The sequence below is a fragment of the Columba livia genome, chromosome 2, assembly GCF_036013475.1.
Source record: "Columba livia isolate bColLiv1 breed racing homer chromosome 2, bColLiv1.pat.W.v2, whole genome shotgun sequence".
In the NCBI taxonomy this organism is placed as follows: domain Eukaryota; kingdom Metazoa; phylum Chordata; class Aves; order Columbiformes; family Columbidae; genus Columba; species Columba livia.
This window is the reverse complement of record NC_088603.1, coordinates 86,402,935-86,418,684: the sequence shown is the minus strand read 5'-3', so window position 1 is coordinate 86,418,684 and position 15,750 is coordinate 86,402,935. Positions and strand designations below refer to the sequence as shown.

Here is a 15,750-nt window from a genome sequence, read left to right as displayed (position 1 = left end):
TAAGATTTTAAATGTAACAGAAAGAAACCATAAACTATTCTATGCAATGTTTGAGCTGCGACATGAAATGCACGTTTTTACTGCAACTTGGGACTTGCAGGAGATTTGATGGAGTTTGGCATTTTATATGAAATTGTCACTGGCTCACAAAACTCCAGGGAGAGGTTGAAGAATGAAGAATACCTTGGTTAAAAGTACCTCAAGCAACGGGAAGGAGTCGAACTACTATGTCACCTTTGGGAATTGAAAAGGCTTTTGTACTTGAAGAAAGAAATACTGAATAAACTCTAAAACGTAATTCCTCATTCAGGCATTGGCTTCAATCCAGCATAAACAGATACAATTTTTCAGCACATGAATAATTTTATTAATATTGAAAACAACTGTTACTTAAAACACCTAATTAGAAGTAAATTAGTAGAAAAGATTTAATCAACTTTTAAAATTGATTGTGGTAGGATATTGCACTTAAAATTACATCTATTTAAAGAAAAAGTAGGAAAGATTTGTTAGATCTAGTAACCTTCAGATGTCCCTTTTGAACGAAAAGCATTTAAAACATAAAAGCAAATCTTAGTGCCTACGCAAGTAGATTTGAAAATTGTGAATTGTAGCCTAAATCTAATATTTAAAAAATAATTAAGCTTAAAGTCAGTAATTCACCAGCCTCTGTGCTTGGTAAGTTCCTCGAAGCACTTGTTTAAAATTATTACAGGGAATTTGCTTGTCTGCAGAGGAGAAATTAAGCAAGAAATGAATGAATGTCTTTTCTTGCCAAAAATCAACACAAGTACTTCTGAAAGCTGTGTTCTGTGCTAGCAGCTATCTCTCTCCATGTTTAACCTTCCTAATTTCCTTGACTTAACAGGACAAAGTGATTGGATGTTGGAGGTGGACGAGAAGCTAATTCACAGGGCTGCATCTTAAGAGGCATTTGTATGCTTTCTGCATTTATCCCATTTCTTCATTTTCTTTAACTACAGAGAGTTACATGCCCCAAATGATATTTGGCAGTCTTATTCTTTTAGCTGAGCACATCTTGAATCAAATTTACGTCAACCTTGTAGCAACAGTATTACCATGGTTACGCCATCATGGCAATTTAAGCACAAAGATAGCTCTTCATACTGTCTGCTTGAAAAATTTGTGATATGCAGGATAGGTAGGCAAACCTAAACCGTATAATATCTTCACAATCTAATTTTCAGTTAATGTAATGCCAAAATCCTCTCCTTGGTTCCAAAAGCAATTCACTTTATTCATTTGTCTTCCTACCTATCCTTTTACACCAAATATCAAAAGACCTTTCACTGGCCAGGCTTCCTTATTCTTGCATTGCTCTATTATAAAACTAGAATATAATTAATACATGGGACACTTAATATGATCAGCACTGGCACGATATCCAATATAAACCTGAAAAAAAACCCAAAGTGATACAATATAGATTTTAAGAATGATATCATTCTTAAATACTCTAAGAATGCAACTCTTGGAAGAATTTGATTCTTCTTTACTTAAGTCAGTGAGAAAGTCATCTCAGAGTGGGATAAAAAAGCCTTTACTCATTTTTAGATCAAATTTCCAAAGAGCAATAGGGTTACAAATAGTTGCCACCTCTAAAGGAAAAGTTTATATCACAATAAAATTTCACATTTTTTGTTTACACACTCCAGTAACCAAGATAATGTCAAGGGTACTTTTATAGAAAATTTTTAAATCAATAAACTGCTTCAAGATCCTAAGTACCAAAAAGTCATCCCTTTGCCATAATATTGTTAGATATGATTTACTATACAAAAAAAATCACAAATTTACAAAGACCTTACAAAGACCAATTAGAAATAATATCGCAAATAGGAAACAGCTACAGGTGTGTGATTTTGACTTTGGGAACCCTCAACAAAAGAATTGCCATTGGACTAGGAACTTAAAAATTCTAAAGAACAGGACAGAGTTACCTAAAATAAAATCTTCCACTGAAGTAAGCCAAAAGGTCCATTTAAATAGAATACTTACTCCCTTAAACCTGCTTTAAACAATCACTGCAGGCTCACTACCTTGCAATTACACTGATTAGCAAAGACTCAAAGGGACCTTCTGGAGTGTCTTGCCCAACCTGCCAACAATTTATGCACATACTAATAAGCAGTTTGCAATCAAAAGAAGGTTTAAACTGCGGCATTTACCTCAAACCAGACAGATATAAGGAGGACAACATATAATTGCTTTCAGTAACACTGACAGACTATCAATAAGGTTATAAATACCTCATTATAAACGTGTGGCATTTACTAAAAACGGAATAGAAGTGTAAAAAATCTACTTAATAATGTTGCATAACATAGGGTGACAACAGAGGACCAACCAAGCCAAAACACAAACTGGCTACAGCTGAAATTAAAGACAACACAAATGAATACTGGAATCCAAAAGCTGGGAAGGAAATGAAAAATTTTTCCTGTCCAACCTGACCATGGGCCAAATAGATTTGGACAACCAGTGCTTCTTCGAAAGGAACATCATGTACAAAACATCTTAGAATTTTTTCAGGAAGAGAATATATGCTTTTTGATTCAGTGAATAAAAATGTGAATGAAATATCCAGACTCTGCGTCTACCCATCTACATATAGTATAAATGTATAGTGTTTGTGTTTGTTTGTCTTTTTTTGTTGGTAAATATGATCTTTTTCATAATTTATATATTTTCAGTAGACAATAATGAAATCTCTGACACTTTAATGTCAACCAAAAGAAGCAACAGGCTGGCTGCCAGCACAGAAAACAAAAAAAACACCAACTTCCTCTCTCATTATTTCTAGCTATATTTCTTTATCATCATGTGCTTTCTAAAAGTGGATCATCCACTTTTACCTTTCAATCACATACTGTATATCCAGTTTGAAAATGGGCAATACAGTCATTTAAGAGGCCTCTTTGAACAGTGTTGTTTTTAATTCAGCTAGCTAGCTTACTGTTCATAGGCAGAATCTGTGTTTCTAGTTGTGATGGATTTTGTTTGTCAAAATGAGAAGAACAGCAGTTTAAATCATTTTGTCTGAGACAGGTACCCAGCTATCAGATGGAGCTGATGGAATAAGGAGGCAGCGTAGGCTGAATCTAGAAACAGCTGCTTGACCTCACCTGCAGAAGGCATCAATGGGATTCCTGTGTTATTCGTGCTAACACTTTGCATTTTTCATGTCACTTTTTTTTTCCTGATAGTAAAATAAATAGAAACAATGCTAAAATTAAATTTCGTGGAAGGGTTCATCATTAACTTTAACTCAGGAAAGGCAAGGGAATCACAAATCAGCTATTTGTCATCATTAACAAGCAAAAACATTTTTTTCTACCATCTGCAGGATCTGTGCAAATTTCGTACTGTGTTCTTGTCTATTTATATTTATTAGGAAAGTGTTAACATTTAATTATTTTAAAATAGAAGGGTTTTATTTTTTCCTATTAACAGGAGCTACTGTGGAAACTAGTAGCACAGTGTTGGAGTGAAAAGACGGCTAAATTAAGTATGGTGCATCCAGCTTATACTGACTTCTTTATTTACAGACCTACCTAAAACTAGATACTGTATTTTGAGTTCTCCTTGACTCTATGGAAATTACAAGAGGCTGTAAGTCATGCTGAAATCTCTATTTCTGTCAGAGTTTTTAACTTCCATGTAAATGCATGTATTCAGTTTGTACAGGTTCTTCTTGTAAAAAAGTTATTGCAGAAGTGTTTCTTGAAGAGTAATCTTTCAATAATCTTTCAATATTTCAGGAGGTATTTTCTGGGCATTAACAAAATTTAATTTTACAACAGGCAGGAAGCGAACTTCCCTCTCGGCTTCTACATAGGAGCCTGCACCGAAACCAGTCTTGAAGCTGTAACACTTTGCAATAAGGTTCAGTTTGCCCAGTCCAAACATTTGAGCATGGTAAAGTTTTCCAATATTAGCCTGAGTCCTCTGCTACCAAATAAGAGAACGACAAGATAAAAAAAAAAGAAGTGAAAAACTCAGTTTTGGAGAGATTATGGCAGAAAGAAATCTCTGGAAAAGAGGAAAAGCCACAAACGGTGTTGAAGGCAATCCTGACAAGCAAAGAGCTACCCGGATAGAAAGCTGGCCTGCAGGTTTAAATACCCTACCAAAACCAGTCTTGAGATAGCTGGAAATTGAAATTATAATCTCCTTAGAGAGAAGCAACAAGAAGAAAGAAAATGTGCATGTTTGGAGGAGGAACTAACATCATGACTTCTGTGCTGGTGTGTATGTACTTCATGGTGCTTGGGGCAGGCAATGAGTGCTTTGCTGCTATTCTGACAAACTGGGCTGCTAAAAACCTCTCCTGCCTGTATTTCTTCCCTCACAGCTAAATGCCTACTCAGCGTGACTCACACCTTGGCCTTGGCCAGATTTCTGGGCAGGCCATTTAGAGTCGACAGGCTCAGCTCCCCATCCGTATAATCAAGATAATGACACGTCCCCACATAAGAGAAGTGCTCTGAGGACAAGTGCTGGAGGAGTATTTAGGGGCAGTGATGACAGAACCTATACAAATTCTTAAGGTGAGAACTTTGTGCCCTCTCTAAAAGCAACAAACAAGAACAGCTTTTGCGTAAACAGGATGCACAATGAACATGAGATGGAAATGCTCAAGGTATGTTTGCTCCTTAACCTCACATTTGCTATTATTTTCTCTGTACTTCCTTCAGGCTATTGTGGCACTGCTGAAATCATTATCTTCCTGCCACCTCAACTCAGGAAGGCTGATGGGAAGGAGCAAGAACCTCTTATTTTTGCTTGTGCCCACCACTAAGACAATTTTTTCCATTCTTGAGGCAGCTGCTGTAGGAGCTATCTTTCCTCTCCAGAAAGGACAGAGGGAAGAAATTTAACTGGGGCAGCTGTCACACTACAGCACTTTACAAAAAAGGAAAAGAGAACTGATTCAGATGCACAATTCGAGCCTGTTTTCTGAGAGATGCAAGATGAGAGGTGCAGCTACGAGCATTGCTTTGGAAAGCAGCTTCGCAGAACACTACCACTACCAGGTTTGCATTTTCAAAGCAAGGGCTAGTGGTTTGCATTTGGAAAGGCACAAAACCTGGCCAGGGAAAGCACTGGCCTTCTGGGATGCACTGGCTGTTAAAAACAACAACCACAACAAAAACCAAAAACAGGCCCAGGAATAAAATCTTGAAATACCACTGACTTTGCCTCCCACTGATGGTCAGTACCTACTCTTAGCAGGAGCAGTTTGAGGGCATGCTTGCACACACTTCCTTTCTTTCTGTGGGAATTCAAAAAAATTTAACAACATACTGTGCAATGGAAGAAATAGAAACTGTAGCCTAGTATCTTTTCTTTAAATGACCTAATGACATTATGTGTTCCATCTACAGGCAGCATGGGAAGCGTCACTGTGACTGCTGAGCTGTACTGCTGATCTTCATTAGCAGTTTGCCACTTACTACTCAGAATCAATAGGCAGAGTGTTCCCTGGAGCCAGGGTACAGACAACATAACCAAGACACAAACAAGTATGTTGAATCCAAAGCGGTGGTTACACTTTATTAGATCTGTCAGTAACTCTGTCACTCTGCAGGAGGCACCAGCCGAGCTCCTGTAACACAGTATCTCTGCCCCATTAATCCTGCCTAACAAGGACGAGGTGATAGGTGTTGTAACTATGGAACAAAAATAACTATATGATAAAAATCTATAGTTAATAAAAGGAAAGAGGGAAGGAAGGAGGGAAGGAAGGAGGGAAGGGAGGGAGGGAGGGAGGGAGGCAGAAAGGAAGGCAGGAAGAAGGAAGGCAGGAAGGCAGGAAGGAAGGAAGGAAAGAAGGAAGGAAGCTGGAGTCACCCAAAGGATGATAATCTTATCAATAGTATCCTAAATGAGGCCTGACCCACAAAGGTAAATGATTTCTACAGAAGCATAGATCATTGTGTCTACTCTGTTGTTTCTATGACAGAAATTAGAACTTTTATTACGTATTTTAGTAGGAAAATCATAATGGAAATATGGGCACTGTAAAATAGGGTAGTGAAAAGATCTTAAGATTTTTTATTTGTTGCATTAAATCAATCACCACAGTGATGTCAGCAATCAAACAGAATGAAAAATAAAAAACCCCAACATCTAGCTCATGTTTTGCATTTTAAATAGGATAGCTTAAGTTCAAGTGGAAAAAAAATCCCTAAACATTTCAGATCAGTGCTGTTTGACAGCATTTCTGTATTTCTGAAAACAAACAAACAAACAAAACAACAACAACAAAACCCAAACAAAACAACAACAACAAAACTAAAAAAAAAACCAAACCAAAAAACAGTCTTAAATTTCATATGGGAAAATGTCAAAAAATACCTTTAAAAGATCAGATTCCACTATATGAGGCAAACAAACAGACTCTACCATTATCTGCAGGTCGTGTCTAACATACATCACATAGCATGCTACCAAATTTCAGAAAAAAACGCTTCAGAAAATGACACTGTCCATCTCTCCAACATGCTTTTTTATTTTCCTATCAGAACCACAAGAATGGTAAAGAAAAAAAAGGAGGAAATCCTCCTTGCCACTATATTGGATACGAAAGAAATTAGTAACAGCATCTAAGAAAATTCAGTAAAATTCGAGTTCTGCATATGCAGCCCTACACCAGACAGGAGGGAGAGCAGAGGATTCCTACCACAACATATCTGTGCATGGAGCACATCTTCTGCAAAAGCATTCATGGCTAACCAAGAACAAAGTGACCAGCAACCACAAGCTTAAACCATGTCTACATCTGTAAAATGTCTGTATGATACTGAATAAGGCTATTCATATATTACCTATATCCCAAGTGTTTTGTTACAGCAAAGAAGATGGTAATAAAATAGTTACTGATGGAGCAAGTGGCACGCAGCACAGAACTGTGCTTGCAGAGCATATATAACATTTGAACAAAAAATACTGGAAGATTCAAACCTGTGACCAGTTCTCTGATTTCCAAATCTGTAGTCTTGCGGAGTAACCGTACTAATGCTGGGATCCCACCACAGTTTTTCAGAGCAATTTTGTTGTCATCATTTGCCTTCCCATATACCAAGTTTCTCAAAGCTCCACAGGCACTACGGTGGACTTCTGTCATCCGATGGTCCAATAGGTCCACCAGTAACTGTATTCCGCCTTGTCTTCTTATCTGAAACAGGGAAAAGTGATAATTACAATATTAGGGAATGAACACCAGTATCACATATGCTATACAATTTAATTAAGCTGTGGCTTATGCAGGGTATGCTCAAGCAAAGGTTTGCTGGTGGACCCGCAAAGCTGCTACGTTACGCTGCTTTGATTCCTTGCATTATTTTTTCAGTGGCAACACAACTGTACAATGACAAGCCTGAACTTCCGTAAAAGCAACCAAAAGTTAGTCAAGAGTGTTGCCTCATCAATATTTCTACAAGGTTCAGCAAGGTTTCCCTTGGCAAGGTTTTCTCCTATGCTGGAGAAACATCATCTGCTTTGGACTGTGACACATCACAAGCTATAGGAACAAACACAAGACTATGGTAAACAAAAAAAAAAGGCACTTAACGTCACAAAGTTTTTAGAAGCACCTCCTTTTACATTTAATTTTTTTTTAATGTGAGCACCTACTGTAGTCTCTCTAAGGATGTTATATCAATAAAATTGGGAAAAGCAACAATGAAAGGAAAAGGAAGAAGTCTGCACAAACATGAAGACAAAGATGATGGATAAACCTTGGAAAGCTTTTTCTATTATAACTGAAGGAGACCCTTAGGTGACGCAGGAAGTCTTACTCATTCCTAAGTTAGCCTAGGAAACAAATTTCTAATGCAATATCTTATATAAAATATAATATCAGAAAAAGCATAAAAATGTTTGAGGCAAATGATCAAGATGGTCAAGAATACCAAGAACAATTTATTGTAACATCTGTTTGCAACAAATTTATCTTTATTGTTCTCTGGCACTATTTGCTCCTCCAACAGTAACAAGTCATCAACGTAATTTTAAGAAACTAGACTGATTCGTAACTAAGGAGTGCAATGCTTTCACTTCAAGTAAGTTATATAGACATTTCTGTCAAAATGTTTCTCCACATGTGATGCTGGCTAAGGCGCAAAGCAAGCCAGGCAGTTCAGCTGGACATTTTACCACCTCCAGTAATATTTGCCTAAGACAGTAAAACAGAGACAAAGTGTTTTCAAAATTGCAGAAAAAGGTGAAACATTAATTTTGGAATCAAACTTTATGATGAAAAAGTTTTGAAATCTTTGTGAAGTTTTTCTTGCATGGGCCCATGTTCTTGAGGCTCTTTGCACTAGGGAGGCTTGAGAGTAGGCAATATTTAAACAAAGCACACTAAAATTTATTAGAAATTCATGGTCTATCTACTAGCTTCAAAATATTTATGTACAACTGATGTATGGTGTTTCATGAATCTAACAGAAGCTTCAACAGGCCAAGTGCCGGGTCCTGCACTTGGGTCACAACAACCCCAGGCCACCCTACAGGCTCAGGAAAGAGTGGCTGGAAAGCTGTCTGGCAGAGAGGGATCTGGGGTGTTGATTGACAGCTGGCTGAATATGAGCCAGCAGTGTGCCCAGGTGGCCAAAAAGGCCAACAGCATCCTGGTTTGTATCAGGAACAGTGTGGCCAGCAGGACTAGAGAAGTGATTGTCCGCTTGTACTCAGGGTTGGTGAGGCTGCATCTCAAATCCTGTGTTCAGTCTTGGGCCCCTCACTACAGAAAAGACATTGAGGTGCTGGAGAGAGTTCAGACAAGGGCGAAGAAGCTGGTGATGGGTCTGGAGCACAAGTCTGATGAGGAGCAGCTGAGGGAGCTGGGGCTGTTCAGCCTGGAGAAAAAGAGGCTGACGGGAGACTTTATCACTGTCTACAGCTACCTGTAAGGAGGTTGTGGCATGGAGGGTGTTGGTCTCTTCTCCCAAGTAGCAAGTGATAGGACAAGAGGAAATAGCCTCAAGCTGCACCAGGGAAGGTTTAGACTGGATATTAGGAAAAAATTATTCATGGGACAGGCATTGGAACAGGCTGCCCAGGGAAGTGGTGGAGTCACCATTCCCAGGGGTATTCAAAAGATGTGTAGATGAGGACGTGGTTTAGTGGTGGATTTGGCAGTGTTAGGTTTGTGGTTGTTGTGGTTGGACTTGATCTTAAAGGACTTTTCCAACCAAATGATTCTATGATTCACTGCAAACAAAAACTAAAAAATGATTCAGCCTTTGAGGTTCTAAAATCGAGGTATACAGAATTACACACTGGTATAACAGTTGTCTCTTTCTTCCACCAGCTTATCTGGCAAATTCCTGTTTTTGTAATAACAGCAAGACCCAGTAATAGAGTTTTATAGTTAAAAAGTGTATATACTGAGACATTACAGTATTACATTAAAATGTTTCAATGTCTATAGAGTTAAAACACAGCTTTGGGCTACATGCCAAAATGATAGTGTTTAAAGGTAAACTAACGTATTTTCCCTTATTCATTATATCAGTATATCGCGTCTGACATCCTGAGCAATATGCAGGTCACCTGGTAGACCACAGCAGACAGCACTACATGGAGAGTGCAGAGATGTGAATGGACATTGGTAAAATATATCAACTGCAGGCAGAAAAATTCATTAATCTTTTTTGAGAGTCCATGCTACTGCTGCTCAGAGAAACCGTGACATCTTTCAGTTTAGAAACCAGAAAAACAGATCAAAGAGAAAAGGTACTGCAATACATCTCAACAGTCAAAACTTTATACATGTGAACAGGGTGACTTGCAATGAAATAATTTGCTACTTTTCAAGCCAGGAACAATTTATCCGGAAGAGTGGGGGATGAGGTTTGTTTGTTTGCTTGTTTTTTGCAATCCATCACCATTTAATCTTCAGGTTAAAATATGTTTGCCTCCCCTACTATGATACCTTGGTTTCAAAACCAAGCATACTACCTGAAGAGCCACCTACATGACAAAGTAGATGACATTTACTGAAACAGAGTAGGAAAGAAAAAAAATTCTGCATCAGTTCTCCAAAAGGTCAACCAACTACTGCACTTCACACTTCAACCTCTGATAAGAAACAAGATCTGATAGAAGAAAGAACACAGTTAAAAAACACACAAGTTGTACTGCTGTGATGAGTAATATTGGGAACGACAGAATGGAAACATGCCTGCTGATATTTTTAAAGCACAATATGCTGAATGAATATTTTAATTGCTTCACTGCTAAAAAAAAAAAAAAGAGACTATTAATGAGAAGAAGCATTAACTTTGCAGCAAAAATAATTCTGAACACTACAAATATATCTGAGGACTCAAAGAGCTCTGCCTCTGTGCAGAGGGACGCTGTGCCTGTGCTGTTTTCCCCACCCTCTCTGTGGGACACATACAAGTGGCATCACACGTTCTTCAGCAGTTTCTCTCGTGGACACTATCAGGTAACAGGTTTTGCTGTCTTCTGCTCATTTCTTAGGGAAAATGTGTGGTTTTGCCACATTCAGCTGATATTTCTGAGCTGCACCATCCCCTTTCAGTTATGGTATCTGACAGCACACCAGTATTCAGCTCATGCAGTTCCTCCCCTCCCAGGAACCTGAAGTAAGCAGCTGACTGAAGTGATTCAAAGACACTTTCTTAAAAGCAAAGACATTAAATATTCATCTAAAATGCATTTCTGTCAGAAAAAAAGAAAAAAAAAAAAGTATGGATAATACAACAGAAACGAAACAAAAGTTACATAACACTTTATATAACTTGACAAAATTTCTTAAATTCTACTGAAGAAAGAACCTATTCCTACCTGGGAAAGACAAGACTTATTTTGCAAACTTTCTTTGAATTTCCAGGCTTAGATACTTGGCAAAGTGGCTGTGTCAGGAAAGGAGAGATGAAGCTGATTCTTCACAACTGGGAGCTCAGTTTGTGATGCTGTGCCTTATCTGGGTTACATTCTTACTGTGTGGTTTTTTTGTTTGTTTTTTTCACCAGAAGTCTCACCTCATCTTTGTGTTTCCATCACATATCTATATAGCTGTATAATACTATATTCTCCATCAGGTTTAAGTGTGTCTGACAAATTGTGAGATTGTGATGGATATTACCAGAATCTATTTACATTCAAGGAAACTGAGGCAAAGGAAATGAAATTCTTTGTTCAAGTCCTTTATGCAGTTAGATCCACAGCCTGGAGGACAATTTTGACCCAGTGAGTCTCCTGGGGCAGATCTCAGCTGCGCTAAGTTGTCACTGCTCCAGTGAGATCAACAGCAGCACTAGTGCAAAAATGTCTTTGCCATGAACATTGGGATGGGTGAATAAACAGCAATTTTCACCAATGGGGCAACAAATCCCAGTCCCCCAAAGGACTTTTGATAGATACTTCCGTCTCTCTCCTGATTTTATATGAAGAGAGCATTTCTTAATGTAATATTTATTGACACATCAGTACCTGCTGCGATTCTACATCCAGGAGAAAAAGAAAATAGAATACACCAGTGTCTGCTTGCCTGCCACAACCAAATGATCAGGATAGTACCAAGTTATCAGATGATAAAGGAGACCAAATCTGTTCTTGCACAGAGTTCTCCCAGAGTTGCCGCTTCTGAAGTCAAAAGAATTACCTTCAACTCTACTCTGCACAACTGAGTTCACCAAGTCATTTAATAAAGTTTACTCTTCAGCCAGAGTAGCTGATGAGCAGGACAGGAGATCTGGGAAAGAGCTATCAGAGACACTGTAACTCTAGGGGATAGATACTGCTGAGACCAGGGTCTGAGGATCTGCTACTGGGCGGACCAAAGGTCTCAGCCAACTACCAGGGAGACCTCTTTGTGTCTGTGTGTGTGTGAGATGAGACCTGCCAGCAAGCTTTGAGCCTGATTAGCTGGAGAGTAAGTACCATATATTATTGTTTGTGTTTACGTGAGCATTGCTTTGTGTGCCCGGGATGCCTGTGCAGGCACTGTTCTTATGTTTGTGTTCATCTGTTGTGTGACCTAGGCTTCTTTAACAGATACACCCCACAAAATGAATAGGAATGCTTTTATTTCTAAGGTGATCTGTATCTGATTAATTTCTCATTAATTTACTGTATTGATTTTGTAGATGTGTAATATATTTTAGCATATACTACACTATGCTTGAAATTTTAACTGGGTTACGTGTTCAGCCTTATACCATGTTTACTGGAGGACACAGAAAAAGAGAAATCAGCAGGTGGCTTGTTTAACTAGTCTAAAGAAGTGCCCACCTTCTGATGCAACACCAGAATATGTCCTGCTCCATTTCCACGCAGCAGTTAGAATTTGGCCCCAGTCACTCTGAAGACTGTTAGCACTAATCCCATGGATGGGAGGTGCTGGTTCATGTAGCATTCAAGCAGTGCTTTTACACAAAGGATATGGTGGAGTCAGTGGTTCAAATACAGAGCTCCATTAAAAAAAAAAAAATCCAGAGACCTCCCCCAAGGAATATTTAGCTCCCTTTGGGAAAGATGGCTGGATCTACAGCTTTTGATATCTTCTCTCTGCTTTGTATTACACTGGTTAAATATAACCTTTACTCTGAGACTACTCTGGTCAAAGGATACTTTCTGTGCTCTAAGATGAACTGACAGAAGGACAATTTATGAACATGAGACTTCTTGGGGAAAAAAACAAACAAACAAACAAAAAACATTACAGTGTAAGCATTGTATAAAATATTGCAGCATTCTTAATTTACCTTTTTTTTTTTTCATAACAAATGCATGCCAAAGCTTGAACAAATTGTAACACAGCTTGAAACTGAATTATTGTCAGACATAAGCAATAAGAGCATTACAGTCCATGACCTTAATTGACAAAACATGCTACCTGTCACTGATTCAGCACAGAAGCCACACTGTTACTCCAGGCTTTCTGTTTAAAATCTAACAACTGGATGTGAAAACTCAACTGGTTTGCTTCCCTAGGGATGGGGAAGCTTTGCTGAAAAAGTGAGGATAACTAGAACTGTCAGACTGAGCAGAATTCATGCTTTGACTTAAAACCAAAAGTATTATTTTGCCACATTCAGAAGGAGAGATAACTTCTCAAATGTAAAAAAGAAAAAAGTATAGGTGAGCGATCTTTCTTTGTATGAAGGTATCAGAAAACTGTCCCTGGAATCTGGCGGTTGCTTACGGTTTTGCAAAAGCAGAAGCAAAGTCAAAGCAAATAGATGCTAGCTGTTTTGACTATTACTACTGCTTTGTACTCTATTTTGAAATAAAAATGATTCTGTTCCTCCCAGCAGCAAAGAACAGAACCAAAATCCTCTTTCAATTGCTGCATAATGGAAATTGCCTCTTCCATCCCTTGGAAGGCTGTAAAAATCAGAGCTAGATATACAAAAAGGAAGAAAAATGAAGCTTCAAGTTTTAAACAGTTTAGGCCAAGATTGTTAGATAATGAAGTATACCAACATAGCCTAAAAATATTGCTGTGATAAAAACCAAAACACCCTTCCTCTTCTATTTATACTCAGCAAGTGGGTTTCTGAGATATTGTTCAGATTTTGCCAACAGGTACAACTGAAACATCCTCGTCTGCATTTAACTTTGACTACCCTGCCTTATAAAGTAAAATATAATGGAAACAGAAGAGGTTTAAGAACAGGTGACAAAAATTGTTAAGAGACTGACAAAGTGATAAAGGGTGTTTTCAAAATAATACAATCCCTTCTTCCCAGTAAGACATTAAATGTGCCACCATTAACAGCTCCCCAGCCCTAATATGAAGATTAATTAATGGCTAAATGCTCACTTTGTGCATTTTTTTAATAATTACTTTTGAACAACTCTTCCTCCAAAGGAGGTGAAGGAAATCTAACAACAATCAAGCCTTTTTAGGCATCATAGATAATAATTGTCAGCTTAATTGTCATAACACACCACTCGTTCCTTGACATTTCCATGATGAAGAAAGCATGTTTCAATATATCAAAATACAAGTGTTAAAAAACACGGAATTATTCTTAATGCCACTCTGTTACATCTGGAACAGAACTGAAAAATAACTGTTAGCACAGGTGACAGTTCATATCCAATGAACTCCAAATGGAAAGGACAATTCAATTTAAGGCTGATTCTGGAAATTTTTAGTAATAATTGGTTTTAATGTTCTTAATGCTGGCTTTCTAACTAGCAGAGTGAGTGCTTATCACTTCACATGCAAATGTATTCTGAGCGATTCTATTGCATGGGCATGGGAAGGAGAAACTACAAGTGAGCAGAACCAAATGGCAAAAGGCTTTTTAAGCAGTGGCGGGCAGTGTGGTGTTTCTGAGACACTCTGACCACGGCCACCCTGCTCCTCTCAGGCCCCACGTCAGAGCAGACCGATGTGCCCACACAGCCCAGGGCACTCCTGGGAGGTCCAAGAGGCTGCTGCCCCCACAGCAACTTGACTACACTGACCCCTTAGAGTATTCATAAAATTATTACACTGCTAGATTTTTTTCCTGCAATTCCAAATCCTCTCCATTAGACCTTTCTGTTCATTACCTTTGCCTTGTTTACATCACTAAAATGATTTTCATCTAAGAGGAAAAAAAAATCCCATGTATTTTTTGGAGAATGGTTTGGAAGGTGAACATTGCCAGTTAGTTTCAAAGAGCTGATTCCTAAAGGGAATTCCTTCTTGAACAGAAGAAAATAAATCTCCATCAAAACAGAATACGGGAACAGTATTTAGCATAATATATCTCTTAAGAAAAATGCACTGGTTCAAATTTCAATTCCTCTCCACTCTTTTCTTCTGATGTGCCTATGGAATGGCAGGTAGACAATACAAAATCTGTCCATTGCGAACACACATGAGATTTATTACAGACAAATTTACCTGTAACATCATAGGGTAATTTAGTCTCATTAGCAAAGTAATTTGCTACAAGTTTAAAAAAGTACTGAGCAATTTTAGTTTAAAATGAAGTGGAATGTTATGCAAATTGCTGCATTAACTCCAAAGTCTAATTTGTTTAAGGAATCTAAATCAGAGTTTGGATCTAGGTCCCATTTAAGGATGGTTTTGTAGAACTATCATTAACAACTTGTTAGATCAGACACAAAGGCAACATGAAGCTGTGAACAGGCATAATTTAAACAAGTTCAACCACTGGTATGTATACAATGTTCTGCTTCAAGTTAAATAAGAATTGTTCCCTGTGTGCTCAACTGCCATGCGTGAGGAGGAAAGGGATCTTTGTTCTGTGTCCATAGAAATCGGGTAGGTGTTGGGACGAATGGTTGTGTAACACACGAGGACACACAGCATGGAGTCAACGCTCAGGTTTTCTTCTGGGAATAGATATTCTATTTCTGTTATCAAGTATACATTTGTTTTTCCCTGTGTCTCTTAAGTGACTTCTTTAGATCCTGCGATCAATGTGTGGGGTTAACAGAGACTTGGAATCCAAGTTCTGAACAGGAGGAGCCTCAAAATCATGTTCTAAAATTGCCCTGAAAAGGTATGCATAAATGTGCTGCTTTCTCAGTCAGTAAGCCTTAATGTATTCTGCACTGTGATACATTTTGTTTTTCACGCTTGGTAGGAAGGATATGCCTATCATAAATCAAGGTTTTAGCATGATTTTATTTTTTACTAAAAAAGTCTTTGGCTAGGCATAAGTTACCTACACAAGTAAAGCAGTTTACCCTAATACTCTTAAAAACCATTAAATTTGTAGGCCA

General features: G+C 38.1%; 1 protein-coding gene across 16 annotated transcripts in view; it reads right to left on the bottom strand.

Annotated features, from left to right (window-relative positions):
• Nucleotides 1-15,750, bottom strand: part of CTNND2 (catenin delta 2) — a 660,748-nt gene that overhangs the window by 151,376 nt on the left and 493,622 nt on the right. For all 16 annotated transcript variants that reach the window (XM_065052649.1, XM_065052643.1, XM_065052652.1 and 13 more), the window contains one exon: nucleotides 6,988-7,201. In XM_065052649.1, the coding sequence (XP_064908721.1) occupies nucleotides 6,988-7,201 (214 nt within the window). The remainder of the gene's footprint in view (nucleotides 1-6,987; nucleotides 7,202-15,750) is intronic.